Genomic DNA, 19,805 nt, shown 5'->3' on the forward strand with positions numbered 1-19,805 from the left:
CATTGCCGGTCGAACGACCGGTTTTACATTTCTTATTTTCAAATTGTTGCAATTACGAAGACTCTTTCTTAAGAAACGATCCAATCGATTTCTTCATTACAAGCATGCATTATAATAAAGATGGCGAGAGAATAAACAAAACATTGCTTTCCGTCGTAAGAAAGCAACACGGGTTATCTGCTTTTAGGGCTCTGTAGGTATAGTAGCAGGCAAGCCGGTGGCCTCCGACGCAGAAGGCGCGAGGAAAAGGCGGCGCGAGGGGATCGATAAAGCGTCTACGGCTCTAACATACAAGCTGAGCATACTAACCTGGCCTTGCGCTCCAGCTGGCCGCTCAACTCGTTCCTCTTCAGCACGAACGGCAACCTGTTGCTCACAACGATCATGCTCCCGTTGGAGGAGAAGCTGCCCGGCTCTGTAGACATTTCCGCGAGTTTCAGATCGTCTATCAGTCGGTCCGTGATTGACGGTGACCACCACCGGCGTGCGGCGGTGACGCTCGACTCCGTGTCCTCTCTTCCTCTTTCCGTGGCGGCCGATCTGCACGCGCGGCCCACCGGTTCAGCAACGACTGCTTAACCGTGTCGCGTGTGTCACGTGCGATCACGTGCGCAAAGCGGAGCCGAAGTCGAAGGAGATCCGCGCGAACCGGGTCGGATCGCTAGTCGATTCTTGTTCTACCGGGGAGCGTCGCGTGGTTCTCTGTCCACTCGGACCGTCTCTGTCCACGGTGTGTGTGTGTATGTCGTCCCGACGATTATGTGGTCCGGGTGTGCGCCGATTCGCGTGCCAATTCTTTTCGATGCTTGTCGCGAGTCAACGCGGGATCGATCGCAAGGTAGGAGTAACAAGCGGCACAAAAAAAAGAAAAGACAGAAGGAGAGTGGTCCTGATAGGGATGCGGTGATAGCAGTCTCGGTAATATAGTTTTAGTGTTGGCTCTAGTGTTGTCTCTAGCGTTGGTTCTAGCGATGGCACTAGTATCGGTATCGGTGATAGCAGTAATAGAAGAAGATGATGATGATGATGAAGAAGAAGAAGAAGAAGAAGTCGCAGATCGTGTGAGTGTGCCGCGGTGCGTGGCCGAAGTAGCACTGAAGTAACGATGCCGCGTTCCCCTGAGTTTATTCGAGTTAGCCGTAGCGGAGGAATTGGTCCAAAGTGCGCTCTCTCTGCGACCGTATCAATGACGGGGCCGCGACCTTTTGGCCACCCACCGGTTCCTCCTCGTGCACACCACCGCCCCGGCACCGCCGTCGGCACACGTAAACAGACCTCGCCTCCTCCTCTTCTTATTCTCGGCCGGTCTCCGTCGTCCCGTCGCGGAGCGTCGTCGCGTGTCGTGACAGACGATCAGGGTTATCGGCGGCCCGTTATCTATTAATTCCCGGATAACGCGCGCCGCTGCTAATGGGACGACAAACGCACGTACGAACACGATGTCGTTGTGTCGACCAGCGGGCAGCCGTACACGTTCCACCGCGACGTTACCACTGTCAACACCGCGCCGCCGACGGATAGGTCACTAAAGACGACTTCGGCACCGCCGCGCTCCGATCCGGATCGCGATGGTAGAGCGTTTTCGCACGTTCGTCCTTCGCGAGAGACACCTTCGCCCGATGACCAATCGCCGACCGGTGTCGTCACCAGTCTACCACGCTCCGCGCTTCCGGCGACTGGCTGTCTGCCGAGTTGTACCGTATTTTTCACTTTCTTTCAGCGACGCCGGCAAACGAGGAAGAGACACACGGGGATAAAGATCGCGTTAACGCTACGTTTACGGAGCACTGAAACAGCTGCTTTATATTACTTTGTTAGGGTTACGATAGAGTCATTTTAGCTGATTTTTAACGAATGTTATTGTAATATTTATTATTTAATGTTTAACATTTATTAAGCCTTCGAGGACGAACGTCGTCGTATGAACGACATCGGAACGTACGTCTTATTCCAGAAATTGCATTCGTACAATTCGATAATGTGCCTAATAGAAAATTAAGATGTTATCGATTAATTCTTCCCATTGTTTAAGACGTTTGACATAGAATTTAGATCTTCGAAGGAAATATACGCAGTATTTTAAAAAATCGTCGTCCGTGATTGGTTAATATTATAATATTGTAACACGTGTATCGAATAGATAACTCGTGAATGTACTCATTGTAATTTAAATAATCGTGTATCAAAAGATCAGTGGCCCGTCATTTTCACGGCTTCCGTAAATTTAACGTTAACACGTTGGCTGTCAACTTTTCGAGAAATTCTTCAGTCAAATCGGTGCATCTAATTTAGCTATCCATCGTTGATCTTTCGTTTAAAATGATTTTGGTTGATACAGTAGCTGGGAAACTTGGAGACATGATTTTTTACGAGCACACGATGGCTCGCGAAAGTACACGAACGCTAAATCTTCAATCGTCGAAAACTTGTCTGTAATTTTTTGGAAATATGATCGAATCGTTTCGAAGATTGAAGCCTCTACTTTCGCTAATCCACCGTTGATTTCCGTTCAACCCTTAACTGTGTTAACCCTTAACAATCCTTCATAAACAATATATATATATATATATATATATATATATATATATATATTATATATTAATATATATATTATAATATTATATATTAATATATAATATAATATGTAATATAATATATATATAATATATAATATAATATTATATATATAATTTAACATTGTTTATGAATAAATGAATATCATATTAATTTTTACATAGAAATTAAATATAACGCGTGTTGCACATTTCTCTAGCAAAATATTTCATAGTTGCAAGTAGGAAAACTTGAATTTGTATTAATAACCAAACTTAAACTTAAAATATGATATAAGTAATAAACAACAACATTTACAGTAGAGTCTATCGACGAAATCCTACCGGTTATTCGAACGTATGTATGTATATGTTATTCAAATGTATTTCATTCTCTATAAGTGTCCTAATACTCTAGAGATGGACGAATGATCGTGCGAGCCACATAACCATCGCCACAAATAAACTGTGCAAAATTTTCTTAGAAACTTTTAATTGATCCATCGATATATAAGCTATCGTTTTAGAAAAAAAAAACAAGTACTTAGTACACGTATAAAATATCTACAAACTGACGTGCCCCAAGGGGATGCAGCGATAAGTGTGTAAATATTTTGATCTTTCGATATCCAAAGTGCAACTGCCATAGCATTGTTGTCGATCAACGTTCTCGAGTGACGAAGCTTGTATCAGTTTCAGTTTCATGAACCTTTTCAATTTAAATAATCTCCAACAAACCACGTCGCGGTGATTTCGACGCACCCCCAAAATGCACACCAATGTCAAATAAAATCGCAACAATGTTGCTACCCTCACACGCTATCTGGTTCTCTCTAGAACAGAATGTGTACTTGGCGTGTCTTGACTATAATTGGAGGCACCGTGAATAACGTGAATCACATATTGCCAACGACGTCCTGTTATAGACTTTAAGAGACGCGTCATCGGCTTCCGGTTTCGGAGCTCGAAAAGTGTAGAAGTGTGTCAACGGTCACGAAATTATTTGCAGTTCGATAGCGAGCGATACTCGATTCTTTTGTTGTAACGAGAAACATGATGGTTAGCTCGTAATCTTTGGATCTAGGACCGATACCAGGGTGAATCACGGTTTCCTGCTCAAGTTCGCCAATTTTTCCCGAAAAACGTTTCGCCGCCAGCTTTTCGCGAGTTTCGAATTCGTTGCATTTCCTCTACTTTTCTTTATTCGTTCCAGCCGATCAAAGTCGAGGCGGATAGTGATTAATGGCCGTAATTACGTAACGCCGCGCATAGAACGGCGCGAACGCGTGCGGGCAGAAACGAACGCTCGACAAACGAAATTTCGGGATATCTGACACTCCAGAATAGAATCAACTAATTGTTCCGCGATTGCGTATCGTTCAGGTAAATATTTAAGGTCAGCTTTAAACCGTGTACGACATGTACTTCTCCCGAGACAAACAAGATCGCGCACGGCAGCATTGTTCGGTGTTTGATTTTTGCCACGCTTTGTGGTTCGATCTATTTCGGTCCGAAGATTAGGAAAGAGAAACCGAAGTCCATTCGTCGCCATCTTCTCTTAAGAAACGCTTGAAAAAGACAAATTACTTCGGTAGCTTTTTTTCCCCACTGTCTTCCTTATTTGCTCGACCGATATTAGGGAAAGAGAACTACGGTTACATACTCCCCATTAAAATTCGAAATGTTTTCTTTTTTTTTTGACAATCACTAAACTACTTTGTTACAATTTTGCTATTACTTGAAGTGACAAAACAAAATAAAAAAACTTTCGTTTAGAAAATGCGTCTTGTAGGTCTCGGTAAGTTATATGTGTGCATTTCTCGCACTTATTGATCGAAAAAAATGTAAAATATCGGGACAAAACTGCGATTTTTGCGATCCTTAATCGTTTATAGCTCGTACGCATTTTTTCAATTTTCGTTATAGGCGCAAATAAAAAAAAATTTTTTAAATGAGAGTTTTTTATTTTCGTTTGCCATTCCAAACAATAACGAGATTTTAAACAAGCATTCTAGTTACGGTCTATTAGACTGATCCTTCTATCATCCAAAAAAAAATTGAAGTCGTCTAGTCCAGTTTTGTAAAAGTTATTCCGTTTTAAAAAGAGTCCCAATATTTTCGTTACCAACTATACGCGAGTTGCGCGTAATGACGTATCGTTCATCCTACGAGCTTCTTATTCATGCAATCTACTCTTATCAAACTACATTCATACCCTGTTCCTGGGAAAACAGTGTCGCGGTTGCAAGCGAATTAATATGCAGCTGTGATGCAACGCTCGAGACACGAAATCCAATCTAATTCATCCGGAAATGTATACTGGAAACTTAGGCGCAGTGTAGTCGTCGTCTGCCGTCAGTTTTTAATCGAATTCGCCCATTGGTGTCAAATCGAAGCAATCGGGAAAACCCACGCAATGGAAAGATGAATTTGATAAAAAATAAAAAAATGATGAAATAATTAACTTCGGAAAGTGCATGCTTGAAAATGAGAATATTCAAAGCGTTCACGACTAATAAAACGATGTGCATAAGATTCTCTTTGTTCAGAAGAGGAATGTATTAAACCTTCGCAGTCGCAGCCATTTTAACTCGAAATCCAAAATAATTTTTCTGACCTATTCAATTCTAACCAATCCACTTTATATAACCTGATGCATTTTACACATATGAAACTGAATTTTGCGACTCTTGCAACAGTTACATTGTTAACAGTTCTTTTTAAATACAAAGGAATTTGGTAATTTTTTTAAATATTTTGAAATTTGATATGACGATTTTTAGTGGCGCCTTAGAGTCGCTAAATCGACTGCGAATGGTTAAATTGATACGAGTTGCGAACGAACGCTAAATCTTTCAACTTCAACTTCAACTTTTTATATTAAAGTGCGAGGGTTAATTCGGCCTGATACACCGGTGCTGAATCTTTTCTTGGATTCTTTTATCGGAAAACGGCGGAAATTCTACCGCTCTCGTAGGAAAAAGTTCTCGGTTACAATATCGCATGTTTCATTTTATTACGTACCAGGAACAGAAGCTAAACTATCGATTAATCCGCGGAAAAAATATCGAATATCTGCCGATTAAAGAAAATGTAAGCAAGAGATAAACAAGGATGAGCCAGCTTTAACCGTCGCGGCTACGAACGGAACGGAATAGTAAGGGGTGAAACGTGTCCGACAGAGACGAAATAGTCCGAAGGCGACGAGCTCGATAGATCCCGAGCCCCGAAACGACCGTAACCGTGCGGGTGACAACGCGGAAAAAATATTTACTTTCTCGCCGAGTAAATCGTTATCGTGACCGGGTCCCGGCAATCTCGGATTCGGCCGGGCTTCTGGAGAAATCGCGACATTATCGGCCGCACAATCGCCATCGCTATTTATTTTATTGAATAATCTGTACCGAAAATGGGAACGAAACCACGAGTGTTCGTTGAGATCCTCGCGCGTGTCGGTTGCGAAACGCACCGGGAAGAACCCTCGGCGGAACGCGACGAAAAAGAACCGCGAGAAATCCGCGGCGACGTTCTCGGTTTTTGTCGTTGTTAAGGGGAAGTCGGAGGGCGGTAATTAACGCGTAATTGTTCGACCGAAGCGTGTCGAACGGGCTCGGATAGCCCAATTAAGCCGAGTTTTCGGCTCGTAAAATGTAAATGAAAACAATTCGCCGATTATGGCGGATAGATGCGACGGAGGGTGGGGTAAAGGGAGGGCTCCTCCGGCGAGATCTCGCGGCGCGAGGGCGAGGGGTTCGAGAGACGTTATCGTCACGTTATCATCACGTGTCAGTGTTAGCTAATAACAAGCCAAGAGGATAGCGAAGGAAATTGGCACGCGTCGCGCACGCGGCCCCGGTCTCTTGCTCCGGAGAGGAAGGCCGCGGAAAAGAAGGATTCGATGATGGAGAGAAAATCGACGGGACGGAGACGAAGGCCTTGCCGGCGGTCCGATTTCCCGAACAATAGAGCTGGAAGAGGGACGGCCGTGACGGGCCGAGGTAAAAATCGAGGACGCGTGGCCGCCGGAAAAAATAATGGCCGCGTCATCAGCTAAAATTAAGTCGATCGGCTCGTTAGAGCGCTCGACTGAGATAAAACGGTCATTTTTCGCGAGCAGTTTTCGCGACCGAAGACACACACCGTTACGCAACCGCGATCATAAACGTTCCCCATTCCCCCCTCGGTTAAATGACGCACAACGTGTCCCCCAACTGTCTACCACTCGCATCTCCTTATCGCCTCGATATCGCGACGAATTCGCGTGATTAGAAAAGGGCACGGTCCTCGCGCAGTCGCGATTACATTCGAAAGGGTTCGAAGATTTGAATGAATCGAATGACCTTGTCGAAGCGAAGACTTCTCTCCGATTTTAACGGGACATTTTTCAATACGTCCAGTGCTTGAGCTGTTTTCGCTCGACTCTTCACTCGGATCATACAAATTGATATATTATATGTAATTACTGATTATTGTATATGCAACAATGAAATGAACTTATTATGGCTCGTTCTTTTGGCGTAAATTAATTCTTCGTTGATTTGGTCTAATTTTTTCTGTTTCTTCTACGTCAACAGGAAGCGATTAAAAAAGGTCCCGTTGAAATAAGACAACAAAGAGATAAAATAGAGAAATATAGTCGTTTCCTGCATGGAAAGATGTACTGAATAAAACATAAAAAGAACGTGTGTGTGTGAGAGAGAGAGAGAGAGAGAGAGAGAGAGAGAGAGAGAGAGAGAGAGAGAGGAACTTTTGAGAATATTCCCTTTGAAAGGGAATGAAAAATATTCCCTTTTTAACACTATGTTAAAAAGAACCATTCAGTATTTACGTACTGTACGGAATACACAATATACTGAGTAGAAAAAACCTTAGTCAACAGTTTCTCAGATGTAAACATCTTTCTTTATGAAATATTAAACAGTTTTTTTTTTTGACGCCGTGTATAGTAAATTCGTACTAAAATACCGAGAGAGGTAAATTAATAATCCTAAAAGAAACTGTTAACTTCTATTAAATAACTGACGTTATCAACGGATACTCAATTGTTATTGCCATTGATAAATTCATTAAAAGAAATGCCCGGCTGTGAATAGTCTCATTGTTAAAACTTTTAAATTATTGCCAATGGCTAATTCGTTGACGAAATTTTACAGACTAAAAATAGTGTATGCAACCTTGCTATTAATGTAAATGAACGAATTCTTACTACTTTGAGCTTCACAATAATAATATTATTTATTCATAATAATTAATAATTAATTAATAATTCAATTTTAAACGTAACCAAAAAGTTTACCTAAACAATACAAATCTTCCCGGAAAAGGTGAAGTTGACGTACAACGCAAAACAACGCGAAATCATTAAACGAGAGTGCTTTGATCGAGCGTTGTACAAATAAGTAATACATAGACAGTCAAAAGAAAATTTAAATCGCACAAACACTTTTCAACTTGTTCAATTAACATTTTTAATTCGCAAAACCTCGAGGATGGCAACAATTTCAGATGTCGCCAGCCAACTTCGGGAAGGTTCGTCGAACTTCGTGACAATTCGGCCGGCGAGTCATGTGGTCAAAATTAAGCGCGAAACCGGTGAACTTTTTTCACGAAATATTAATGATGATGAAACTATAAGCTGACGAATATTTTCAGTTACTGGGGGATTAACCGGGGATTTCAATCTAACATTGCTTCGGATATCATTGCTTTTTCCATTACTGTAAAATTAGATAATCCTAATGGCATCGGATACTTAATCCGATGTTTCTAGAATATCGATCATTCAAAGAAAATATCTGATCCTCGCCATAAAATATTCATAGAATTGTTTTCGCGATCGATAATCACCGCCAGATTAATTGTCACTCAAGGATCGTGTAACCAACGAACAGCCAACGTTACACATACGTCGAATGTTTTCTACACACTCTTGAATAGAGTTTGCACAGTATCGTGGATAGGTATGATCAAGAGAAATGATGCAACGTAGAACGATGATCATAAAATAAGAGACCGAGAATGATTCTGAATTTGTATTTTATTGCGAGTATGCCAACTAGATATATGTTTATAGAAGCAATGCCGACATGGACACCCACCTTGGAAAACAAGACTCCTCGATTACTTTGCGTAGACGCCGTTTGCGAACGTACCGCAATCTGATAATTATTGTTGACAGAAATTGGAAGGAGTTTGATGATACTATTCGCGCATTCACATGTATACCGGCGATTTTCCGATATTGTTGGCTAGTGTTTCTACGAGATGTTCTTTCGAGAAGGTACCACTGGTAACTAGTTCTCTTTCGCGAAGTTTCGGACAGCTGAAATTGCTGGCTAAATCGATTGTTGGTCTATAATGCTGACCGGCAACTAAACACGAAACCTAGGAAAAATCCCTAGGACACACCTGGAAACACGCTGCCGAAGGTACCCTCGATAAGCAATTCAGGAATTCTCTCAATCGGTTGTTTAATATGTACATAATGACACAGAAATTGACATTGTACAAGTAAATCGGATGTGAAATTAACAATTTTTAACGTCTGTTGATCTGTGATATTTTTAATAGTTTTTTCCACTCATACGAACACACCACCTTCCCTTGTTTATAGCTATAAAGAAATAAGAACTTGAAAAAATTTCAGATAAGTAAATATTTATTCAATCCGAAGAAATATGTATCCAGTCTTGTGATTAAAATTTTAAATTGGCTGCACTGAAAGTGCAATCACGTGTAAAAATCTGCATGTGTACGGCTATATTTGCAACAGCAAACAAATACTATTACAATTATTTAATGCTTTATAAATGATTATATATTCGTATATTATAACTGTACATATAAAATTGGTATGATTACTGTAAAAATACTTACTGTAAAAATAGTGTATTTAGATTTTATAGATATATTTAGGGAACTCAGTATCCCTAAATTTTGAATAGGACTGTACGTATATGTATCAACACACTCAACACAAATAGGCCGTATTTTTCACGCTAGATCTGAGTCGGTAGATCTTTTCTCAGTGAGAGGAAAAGATTTCGTTGAAGTTGAGTAGAAATAAATCTATAGGATGCTGAGAGGATTGATAGATTAATATTACTAGCAAACTTGTCCAAGAAATAATAGGTTCATCATCAATGTAAACAGTTCGATTGAGAATCTTTAATTTCAGAAATTTTAACGTCAAAATGACTATTGCTATATGCTCAATTTGCAAGGATAATCTTATAGATTCCGATAATATTTATCACACTGAATGCGGTCATGTGTTCCATTATCATTGTTTAGGACAATGGCTTGAACGGTAAATCATTTAATGGATACAATAGAAAAACATGAACTCACCAACATTATGGAGTATAGAATACTTTCACTTTACTGTATATATTCATATAAATATGCTGTTTTATTTACAGATCAAAGAGTTGTCCGCAATGTAGAGATAAAGTTACCCGCAGCAAGATTCATAGATTGCACTTGACACTTTCTAATAGTCAGGGTGCAGAAGAGGACTCCTGCTGCTTGAAAGAAAAAATACAAAATTTAGAGTTTAAAATTCGGTTGAAAGAGAAAGATATACAATATTATACTTCTAAAAACATTGCTTTGGATAAACAGAATGATGGGTTGAAAAGAGAAGTTCGAAAAGTAGAAAGTGAGCTCAGGAAACAAAGTTCAACCCTGTATCAATTAGAAATGCAACATGAAAGCTGTAGCATTGTGAAGAAAGAACTTATACAAATGAAGTGTAAAGTGGATGAACTGAAGCCGTATGTAATTATTGTTTATTGTAATACTATGGATTTCATTTTATTTATTTCTTGCATGTTTCAGATTAGAAATATTACTTAAAGCTCCTGTTGGTGATGTTATGCGAATGGTTGGAAATACTAAAGACCCTGACATTCTTATCAGATACATTTCTGTTCTAAAGAAGTGAGTAATTCATATTAACTAAATTATTGTATTTTCACATCCATAATATTGTAAATTATACAATCCATAGAGAATTTGCTGAGAGCATTAATAAGCGCAAAAAGTTGTGCATGACACTTAAGAAATGTCAAGAGGATGTTGCAAAGGCTAATCCAAAATATGAATCTTTACAGGGAGAACGATCAAAACGAATGTAAGATATATAAGATCTCAAGAATTAGTAGTAACATTTTTTAATAACAAGCAGATAAATTACATACATACATAACAAATATGAAGCTGTAACGTTTAAATACTCTTTGCAGGGAATTAGAAGAAAAATTGGCTTTTTCGGAAAGCAGAAATATGGCTTTGCAAAAACGAGTTGAAGAATTAGAAAAAGTATTAGGTATTAACGAAACCGATAACATACCGGGCATTCAAGGAATTAATATTGAAGGCAATAATGATAATAAGAATGATAATGATGAAATAATTACAAAACCGGTTGAGGTAATGATTAAAGATAGAAAGAAAGATCCAGACACATCCCGTCAAAGGGACATTCTATTTAATAAACGGAAAGAAAGAGAACCGAGTGAATTCACTATACCAAAAAAGAAAAAAGAAGATGCTAATATAAGAAAACATTCAAGCGCTGGCAATCATATTTTTATGGATTTAACATAACTCAAAACTATTACACTTCCATATTTTTAAATAGATTTGATAGATATTCATTCTTTTAGAAATTGGTGTGATATTTTTATGTGATAAAACTTTGTAACATTACAGTATTAAAGTATGCGCCATTTTTCGTTTTGCTAATAAATAAAATACTCTACTTTCGTACATTGTAATGCTGAATGTTATTTATCCTGTATATTTAGAAAGACAGTTCCAACACATTCTTTACGATTCCTTTGAAATAATACATATAAGTTCGAATACTAAACTAGGTATTCGGCAACAAATTCTGTATTTTCTATTTAGACATGTATGAAATAAAAAGTGTATAATGCTACCAATTTCAGCATTGTGACAATAAATACGATTGAAATTTTACATCTTCCATTGTAAGAGAAGTACATATCTCTAAAATTGTAGCTCCTAAAAACATTCTCCAAAGCAAAAGAATATCCAATTATAAACAACTATAGTACTATTTTACACTGCTATCTTGCTTGACATCTTTATTATTTTCTCTAAATCTACGATTTATCGAAATGTTCTAATCGGAACATTTCATTTCCAAGACGACTGCCATTGTCAAGGATACCGATTACGAAATTTTGTTTACAAATGGTCGACTTTCGTTGATGAAACCCTTTCCTACGTTCGTATAAAAATGTCGAGTCACAGAGGATACATAATTACACCATGGGAAATCGAAGCTTATATTCAAAGCTTGCAGACATCACAACTTGAAGATATTGGAACTAAAGGGTAAATTCTGTATACCCGTTAATAGTAGCTATAATTTCTACAATCATGTACCTTATTGTCATTTTTAGATGGTATGAATTTCATAAAAGATTGATGTTATTAAATCAACAGAGTGTTCTAGAAGTTAACACATTAAGAGAAGAGAGCGTTAAGGAATTGTTTGTTTCTTACAAGAAGGTACATCAAATATTTGCTTTCGTTATTCACGTAACGGCGACGTACATAGTTGTAACAACTGTCCATTCCACTCCCATTACTATACATATATTATGTAATATGAAAGTGAAGTGGATAGCTACTATGACTATAAATGTATTTCAACTGTTCTTTTTCTTTTTTCAAAAATAAATTACAAGTGTCATTATAATATTGCAGATTCAGATTCTTATATACGAAGCAATCCAAATCCATTTGTGGAAACATAAAGTATTTCCTCTTTTGCTACAAATAAATTCTGAACCACAAAATACATTTATGTTTTTCACTATACTTTATCACGAAGATTTGGCTGTTTCCTTATTGGAAAGTGTACTATTTCATTGTGAAAGCACAGAAACTATTGAAGACACGGCTCTCGATCTTGTCGATTACGCGATTGCATGTGTTTACGAAATTGTTTCCCCGCTGGCTGATGAAGTCTACGAAAATGTGAAAAAACCTAAGTAAGTTATCATGAATTATTAAATTATATAATTAAATTCTGTACTCATATTCGCTATTTATAACTAGTTCATGTATCGAAGAAATCCTAGAAAGAAAAAAAGAACTGAAATTTGATATCGGTATGCGGTGTATTTCGATTCTTCGTTATTTAGCAGAATTCTCAGATAATTTGCCGCTTTCCATTTTATCCCGTATGCTGGCTACACATGATGTACCATATCTGCTAGTTGATCTAATTGAAAATCGTCCGTGGATCAGAGAAAATAATGACGGTATTTAAACCTATATCTTGCATGAGGAGAATCGAAATAACGATTTCGATAAAACTGTAAATTCTCAGGTGAAAATATGGTATACGATGGTTCCTGGAAAAAAATTAAGTCTGGCGAAGAAGAAAAAGTTTCGAAAATCGAAGGACAAGTTTGGATTGGTTTAAGAGAATTACTACTAAATCCAAAGAGTGCGCCATATTATGAACTCACAGAATACAGAGTAGCTCACTTGATGAAGGTAGTACTGCGTGAAGATAAAATTTGAATGGTGAATAGAAGTATACCTATTGTTCTGAAAATTAGTTGCAGAAGTATCTACATGAAACTGTACTAGATCAAATTTCACCTTTGCTGGATTTAAAAAGATGGTTGAGTTGCATAAGTGTATCGTCAGCGCAATCTAAAGCACCTCGACCGCCAAACGTAGAAGTTATGCTACAGGTTAGCCACAGTTAATTCCAAATTTGACAATTATAACGAAGTCGTTCTCAATAAATCTAACTAAATTGTTAACAGATACAAGCATCGCTCGTAGAAAAATACCATAAAAAATGGAAAAAATTGGCAAAACGTCAGGCAAAACTTCTATTTACAACGAATACAGAAGACGTTAAAAGTGCAGCGCAAATTTTAAGCGACGCGTACGATTTGGATAAATTGGACTCCATTGAGATGAAAGAATGCTTTTTGTGCCAAGGAGTATCTCAAAAACGTTGTTCCAAATGCAAATCAGCTTGGTATTGTGGAAGGTACGAACACTTAATTTATATTATAGTTTGTTCTGCGAAAGAAAAAACTTTAGATTCACTGGCTATCACAATGGCTGTCCACTCCTCTTAATCAAATGTTGCGAAGTCGCTATGAGGTAGACAGTTATTACGATGTACACTACGCATCTCCTTTTGAGAAACAAAATGGAGCCTAAAATATTAGCAGATATTTTAATTAAATAATTATCGTAGAGAATGTCAAATAAAAGACTGGATAAAACATAAAGCTATTTGTGATAAAATTACGAAACACGAAGAATGTAAACAGTAGAATTAATCGAAATAGGACATAGAGTGTTCAATACCTGTAGCTGTATTTTTGGTACGTACACTAATGAAAATTCAATTTTTAAGTTAGTTTCTAGTTTAAACATAGCAAACCGAGTTTTAAGATATTATTTGGAATTCGTTTCAATACATTTTATAAGAAAAAATAAATATGGATTGAATAAACTGTACGTACAATATTATGTAGAATATTTTATTAAAAAGGTCTTAGTGTACAGAACTTTGTTTGACGTATTCCATCACAACATCCTTTGCAGGAGTGTCCTCCCCAAAGTCCTAAAATTAGAAAATACACTAGTTAACACAACACATTTTTGAAGAGCTACAAAAGTATCAAAATAGTTATTAAAGTCAGAAAGGGGCATGACAGCATAATATTATTTATATTTGGGTTCTCTCAGTAGAGGGAGCCGATAATATCATCATTTAGCATAATTAAAAATTATAATTCAACTTATCATGTATTCGTACCTTTATGACAACACAGGAGCAACCAACAACTTTCCTAGCTTTACCGGCACTGTCAATTTTGCATAGTCCAGCCCATTCGCCAAGTTTCTTATTATTATCTACCCTAATTAATGGGATCTGATGCTCGTTGCATAATGCTTGAACAAGTTTTTTGTACATGGGTTCGTCACAATTTTCAGCTAAGATACAGAGCATAGCTTGTCTCCTGAAATGAAAGATATAACATTCATATAGTAATTTGATTTTTTTAATAAACATTTATAGTAATAGCTTGTTTTCAATTCAGAAAGGGTTAAAGACAGCACTGTTTAGATTTCTTGTAACGGGTTCATCTCAGAAGAGGGAACCTGTACGTATCACATAAAAAATTTCTAACAAATAAGCATCGGTAGCATAATTGCAAAAATGCATGGAACATACTTATCTAAGGCTTTGGCTGCCTCATGAAGACCATGCACAACTCCATCATGAATCAACGCATTTTTAAGAACTTCTTGAAGAGCTGTATTTACATCGAGTAAGCCTCCCGCTGCAATCGTCGCTGGAATGTCGTCACTATAAAAAAAACAAACCAAATATTTATGTTCTGTACTCTACTCTTTGCAAATATAGAGTTCTATTATTGACGTATGAAACCTGAAGGTTATGTACCGATTTCCCCGGAATGTTTTCGAGCTTTCAAAATCAGTTTAATTCTTGTAGCAAAGTTAGTATAGATTTTTCATAAAATGAAACCTATGGTTTTCGTAATAAACATCCTATCTGGTCAAGAAAAAACGTGTTGAACGTAATTGTAGAAAATGTACTTACTTCTCTACGTCCGACATGATTCTGATGAACCGGGGAGCTGAAATAACAAGAAAATGTTAATGATTATGCCTTCCGGCTCACATATCGAGACTTTTTCACAGAAAATAATTGCCGATGGCCGTACAATATCCGGATATCTAACGCACCGTCGTGCGACGTGCTTCCATTTACCTTTTCTCACGAAGAAAGAGATATGGCGCCCATTGACCACGCGCTCCTTTGCTTGTCTCCGAAACGATTCCGATTGGTCGCGTAATTAACAAGCAGTGACGCCTGTGTGACACTTCCAGAACATCGACGGAACGTCCAAATTTGTCGAATATCGGTAACGAAGATATCTATGAGACTTTTCCACCTAAAAATTTAATGTAAAAATATTTTAATGATTATCATAACCTGTTGTGGCAAGTTTTAAGGAAATCTCAGGGAACAAGTAATCCATTAATATATGTTTTTCAATAAATTTTTATTCTCTCATCATACTTCTTGAATTATTTATTGAAATAATTACAAAGTAAACGCTTCGCTTATAAACTGTACAATACATTTATTGAGAATATTTAGCGAGGACAACTATATCGCTACTTTATCCATCTAAACAGCGCAGTTTATTTACAGCGACTTTAGCTTTACAAAGGAGAGGTATAAATAATATCTTAATTTACGAATTACGATTGTTCCGTATGGTATTAACAGCATTAACTATTTTTCTCTTCGTAATATCGAAGAACAATTACAATAAGATCAATGGTTATCATTTTTTAGTTAACATTGTCTTTAGAATGGTAGTCGAAGTTACGGTCGTATCGATTTGCAACCACATTGTACACCATATTATAAACATATTATAGACAGTAAAATCTCATTTATTCGTCACACCATTCCACTTTTTCTTAATATTAAAAATCAATGAACTCGTAGCCCGTCGTGTGCATGTTGTAAAAAGAAGCGAAAATCTGAAAGTCTAAATTTACGGAAACCTAGCAATTCAAATCGCACTTTGCAACAGCAAACTTTTGCGTTTATAACAACGGTTTCAGCGGAGATTGTTTACTCTTCGCGTAACAAAAGCCTTGTAAACGGTATTCGCTCGGCGGTCTAATACGAATGCATCAGACCTATCTCCATTTTGCAAAAGAAACTTAACCGCGATCGATATTTTATGTTACGTAGGCGGAGAATATCGGTGATAAGGCCAACAATAATGCGGGGGCGGTGGTGGTTGCGGCGGGGCCGATGGAGGCACGGGTACCGTAGGATGTTGCGAACCCGATGCTCCTGTTGGATACAAGTGATGAGTGTGATGCGAATGATGAGGATGACAATTTGCGCCTGTACCTCGGCTCGTCGGCGACGATTCTAACGTAACGCCAGCCTGCGCTTGACAGGCCATCATCAGTCCGTGGAAATCGAATTTGTAGGCGTAACGCTTCCCGTGGACCTTCGTCATTATATTTTTGTCGTAGTAGTACCTGTAACATCATACATTTTATTAATCACAATCATTGTCACCCGTCATGTTACATTATGAAGAAGCTATTTCGGAGCTTTATCGAAGACTTAGGAAAAGCTCTCCTCTAACGTTGAATGGGTAAACTGATATTATCTTATATGAATTAGGTAGACAATTGTTGTAACGCGTCTTAAATTAATTTTCTTGTACGAGTAATCAGCTTGTTCGAAGATTTAGAGAGTTTATAGTTTTTAAATTTTGCGTAACTAGTTGAGATTTTCAATCAGTTATTATTGACTATGAATATTACTCACTTTTCTGCTAGATTACTTTGATTTTCAAACTTCTCAGCTCTCAAGGATGCATGCAGATAAAAAATAAACTAGACAACACTGGCTAGAGTCTAGGATATGATCCCTTCGGTTTACCTGAGCGCCCGCGATAGTTTGTCGTAGTTCATGTTCGGCTTGCTCTTCCTTTCGCCCCATCTGCGCGCGACCTCGTCCGGATCGGTAAGCTTGAACTCCCCGTTCGAGCCCTCCCACGCGATGCAGGTGGAATTCGACGAATCCGCGAGCAGCTCCAACAGGAATTGCCAGAGTTGAACCTGTCCGCCCCCGACCGCCCCGGAACCGCCGGCTCCAGCTGTCGATCCAATCAGCGAGCAAGTCCGTTGCAGGAGGCTGAACCTCTCTGCGAACAGGAAGCAGAGATACGCATGCACCGACTCCGCCGAATTTATCTCGGCACGAAGGCGAGGTCGATCCGCAGACTGGAGCGATGAAAGGGCTAGCGATGGGACAGAACATGGGGGAGACTGCTCAACAGAGGCTAGAACGTTTGTAAACAATTATTGTTTCAATTTTATCTTGCTTTCTGTTACTAACTGCGTCGATTCGTTTGTTTTTAGGCGATAGACGCGGGATTTGGTCATTTTGCATTTTCTGTCTAGTTTTGTCGTGCTTGAATAGGATGCATGTAACACGAATAAGGTTGGAAGATGTGCCGCATTGCGATTTTTGTCGTTATTATTGGTCATAGAGAGAAATGCTCGAGTTGCTTTCTATGGTTTTGAGATGTATGTACATGCACTTGCGAAGGTCGGTCTTGACCTTTTTAGTGGATTGATGCATATTTAATGCACTGATTTATGTAGCTTTCTATTCTTTACATAAAAGTGCTAAACCATTTGTGAAGCTAGATCATTAGGAATTACGAAGTTATGTTATTAGTTTAGTATTACATGAAACTGCTTTTTTAAGAAAATCAAAAATTAACAGTGGTTAATTTAACTGAGTTAAATTGTACCGAATTCTCGAATAGCAACCAGTTCTGCTGAAACGCACGAAAGTCGATGGAACGATCTATTAACGCTAAACCTACCATGATGGTCGTCAAACTGACCGGTCTCGCGATTTTTATTTTAAAACTGTTGGAATTGTAGAGACTAAATTTCTTAAATCGAGGGTATATTTACAATAAAAATGGCGAGAAGTTATAACAAGTTCAGTCTTGTTATTCTTGTGAATCATCACTCGTCAGTCACGTTTAATGCCCGGCAGATTGAGCGTCAAGTGACAAATAGTAACTACCGTTGTATAAAATGGCAGCTGCCGAAGGGTGGAATCTGGTATCCTGCTGAAGATGCAGCGGATGCGTTTGAATCCTCCACATTACGTGACGGAAGAAGGTGTTGTAAGCCTAATCCTTCACCGTGTGATCAACGGTGGTTGACAGGCCCATCGTCGATCTCCTTGCGATCATCGAGCACGTGTACAATACCGTAATCGTCGGTGACATTTGCTTCGTTTCCGAGCATTTACAATTTCGCTTTCGCATTACATTTTAATTGTACAAGAGCTCCCTCGCCAGTTTAGTTCTTCGAGCATTCATTTCCAAACGAAATTTCCAATCGAACGACAATCGACATCGTCCGTGAAAACGATTTAAACGTTCGTCCGATAGAAGTAACACAAACGGTTCGGTGTCCACTGCGTATACAGTTGCAACGTCGAACACGATCGCAACGTGGTGAATGGTTTTTACCGTTCGATCACTCGAGAACAATTGTTCTTGCAATGTTTCCCGCGTCGATCTTCCGAAGATCTTCGTTCGCACGCTAAAAGCGCTAATCCCGCTAGATTTAGCGGGAGGTAACACCGTTATCAATTTGACGCACGCACTAACGTCGACGCACAAACTTTGATTACCGGATCCGATAAAACGCAGATATCCCCGGAATAAAACGTACCGGACGGTGGACAGAGTGTAACTGAGCGACCTTTGCCCCCGGTGATTTCAGCCCTTATCGCCCCCACTCCAACCCTCGTGGAAGGAATACCTTTACACCTCAATACGGTATGCGACTGTACCACCAGCTTCACCCACTCTCCCTGCTACGAGGGCCAATGCAAGGTTATGCAAGTCAACCAACCAGTTTATTCTATTTTCGGTGCTTCCATTGTCTTGCTCTTTATCCCATTCAATTGTCATCGACGAGACTATTACCCGTTGCTTCTTCTCGTAATAAGTAAAAAATCAAATATTTAATGGCCGTTGTTCGACAAATTGTTCAAGTCATACACATTTTCTTATACACATTTCTTATATTACAAATCAATTCGACTGATCGTCGGACTTTGTTTATTTTCCGAGCAGTAGTACGATCGACGCCTCGAGTAAACATTAAGTGGAACGGCGACATTGTTGACGTTGAAACAAACACATCGATCTCGTAAACGGAGTCGCCGAAGTTGGAAATCGCTGTTTGATAAAGACCATATCTAATCCTTGTAGTACGTGCACACCGTTTTGAAAGATCACGACGGTATTTTTTCGAAGTGGCACTTCGTTTTTGAGAAAGCAGAATTTCAAGTTAATGTAAAAATACTTTTTACATTATAATATCTTACATTTTATAATATTAGCACTGCCACGTTCTTCCGGGTTTTTTTGATCAAGTGATATTTCCATTTGTTTCTGCTTACCATGGTTGTAGAATGTTCTTTTTAAATTTAACTATAATCTCGCTTTGCTCAAGATCGTTCTTTTGAGAAAGGTATGTAAAAGATTGATACTACTAAGGAGAAGTTATATAACATTTTAATAAATTATTGTAACATAGTAGAAAAATTATAACGAAGAAACGAACATTTGAAAC

General features: G+C 38.5%; 4 protein-coding genes across 6 annotated transcripts in view; 1 reads left to right on the forward strand and 3 right to left on the reverse strand.

Moving 5' to 3' along the window:
* The window catches only part of Tps1 (Trehalose-6-phosphate synthase 1), a 47,573-nt gene extending 38,782 nt beyond the window's left edge, over nt 1-8,791 (reverse strand). Inside the window, exons 1-2 of one of the 2 annotated variants that reach the window (XM_076520914.1) lie at nt 8,651-8,791; nt 310-415 (exon numbers count right to left, since the gene is read on the reverse strand). In XM_076520914.1, coding sequence (XP_076377029.1) covers nt 310-386 — 77 coding nt within the window. In that variant the 5' untranslated portion in view covers nt 387-415; nt 8,651-8,791. Of the gene's footprint in view, nt 1-309; nt 1,495-8,650 lie in introns of those variants that run through there. The other variant, XM_076520913.1, reaches the window with a different exon arrangement.
* A 182-nt stretch (nt 8,792-8,973) lies between these two features.
* Zmynd10 (zinc finger MYND-type containing 10) lies at nt 8,974-14,131 on the forward strand. The gene is made up of 13 exons (XM_033466903.2): nt 8,974-9,861; nt 9,974-10,327; nt 10,392-10,493; nt 10,564-10,686; nt 10,799-11,156; nt 11,632-11,918; nt 11,987-12,095; nt 12,294-12,580; nt 12,648-12,853; nt 12,922-13,091; nt 13,157-13,294; nt 13,370-13,602; nt 13,816-14,131. The coding sequence occupies exons 1-13, from the start codon at nt 9,746-9,748 to the stop codon at nt 13,892-13,894; spliced, it is 2,562 nt and encodes an 853-aa protein (XP_033322794.2). The 5' UTR covers nt 8,974-9,745; the 3' UTR covers nt 13,895-14,131.
* On the reverse strand, nt 14,094-15,437 carry RpS12 (ribosomal protein S12). Its single transcript, XM_033466908.2, has 5 exons — nt 15,364-15,437; nt 15,193-15,229; nt 14,803-14,937; nt 14,383-14,587; nt 14,094-14,187 (listed from the first exon to the last, which is right to left on the reverse strand). The coding sequence occupies exons 2-5, from the start codon at nt 15,207-15,209 to the stop codon at nt 14,119-14,121; spliced, it is 426 nt and encodes a 141-aa protein (XP_033322799.1). The 5' UTR covers nt 15,210-15,229; nt 15,364-15,437; the 3' UTR covers nt 14,094-14,118.
* Nucleotides 15,438-15,691: 254 nt separating this feature from the next.
* Nucleotides 15,692-18,890, reverse strand: LOC117218483 (transcriptional regulator ERG). 2 transcript variants are annotated; one of them, XM_033466907.2, is made up of 4 exons: nt 18,238-18,890; nt 17,074-17,338; nt 16,531-16,664; nt 15,692-16,470 (listed from the first exon to the last, which is right to left on the reverse strand). In XM_033466907.2, the coding sequence occupies exons 1-4, from the start codon at nt 18,317-18,319 to the stop codon at nt 16,358-16,360; spliced, it is 594 nt and encodes a 197-aa protein (XP_033322798.1). In that variant the 5' UTR covers nt 18,320-18,890; the 3' UTR covers nt 15,692-16,357. The 2 variants fall into 2 exon arrangements, with proteins under 2 accessions (XP_033322798.1, XP_033322796.1); XM_033466905.2 differs by having other exon boundaries at nt 15,692-16,664.
* Between the last annotated feature and the right edge of the window lie 915 nt (nt 18,891-19,805).

This window comes from Megalopta genalis, chromosome 4 (assembly GCF_051020955.1).
Source record: "Megalopta genalis isolate 19385.01 chromosome 4, iyMegGena1_principal, whole genome shotgun sequence".
NCBI classification, from domain to species: Eukaryota; Metazoa; Arthropoda; class Insecta; order Hymenoptera; family Halictidae; genus Megalopta; species Megalopta genalis.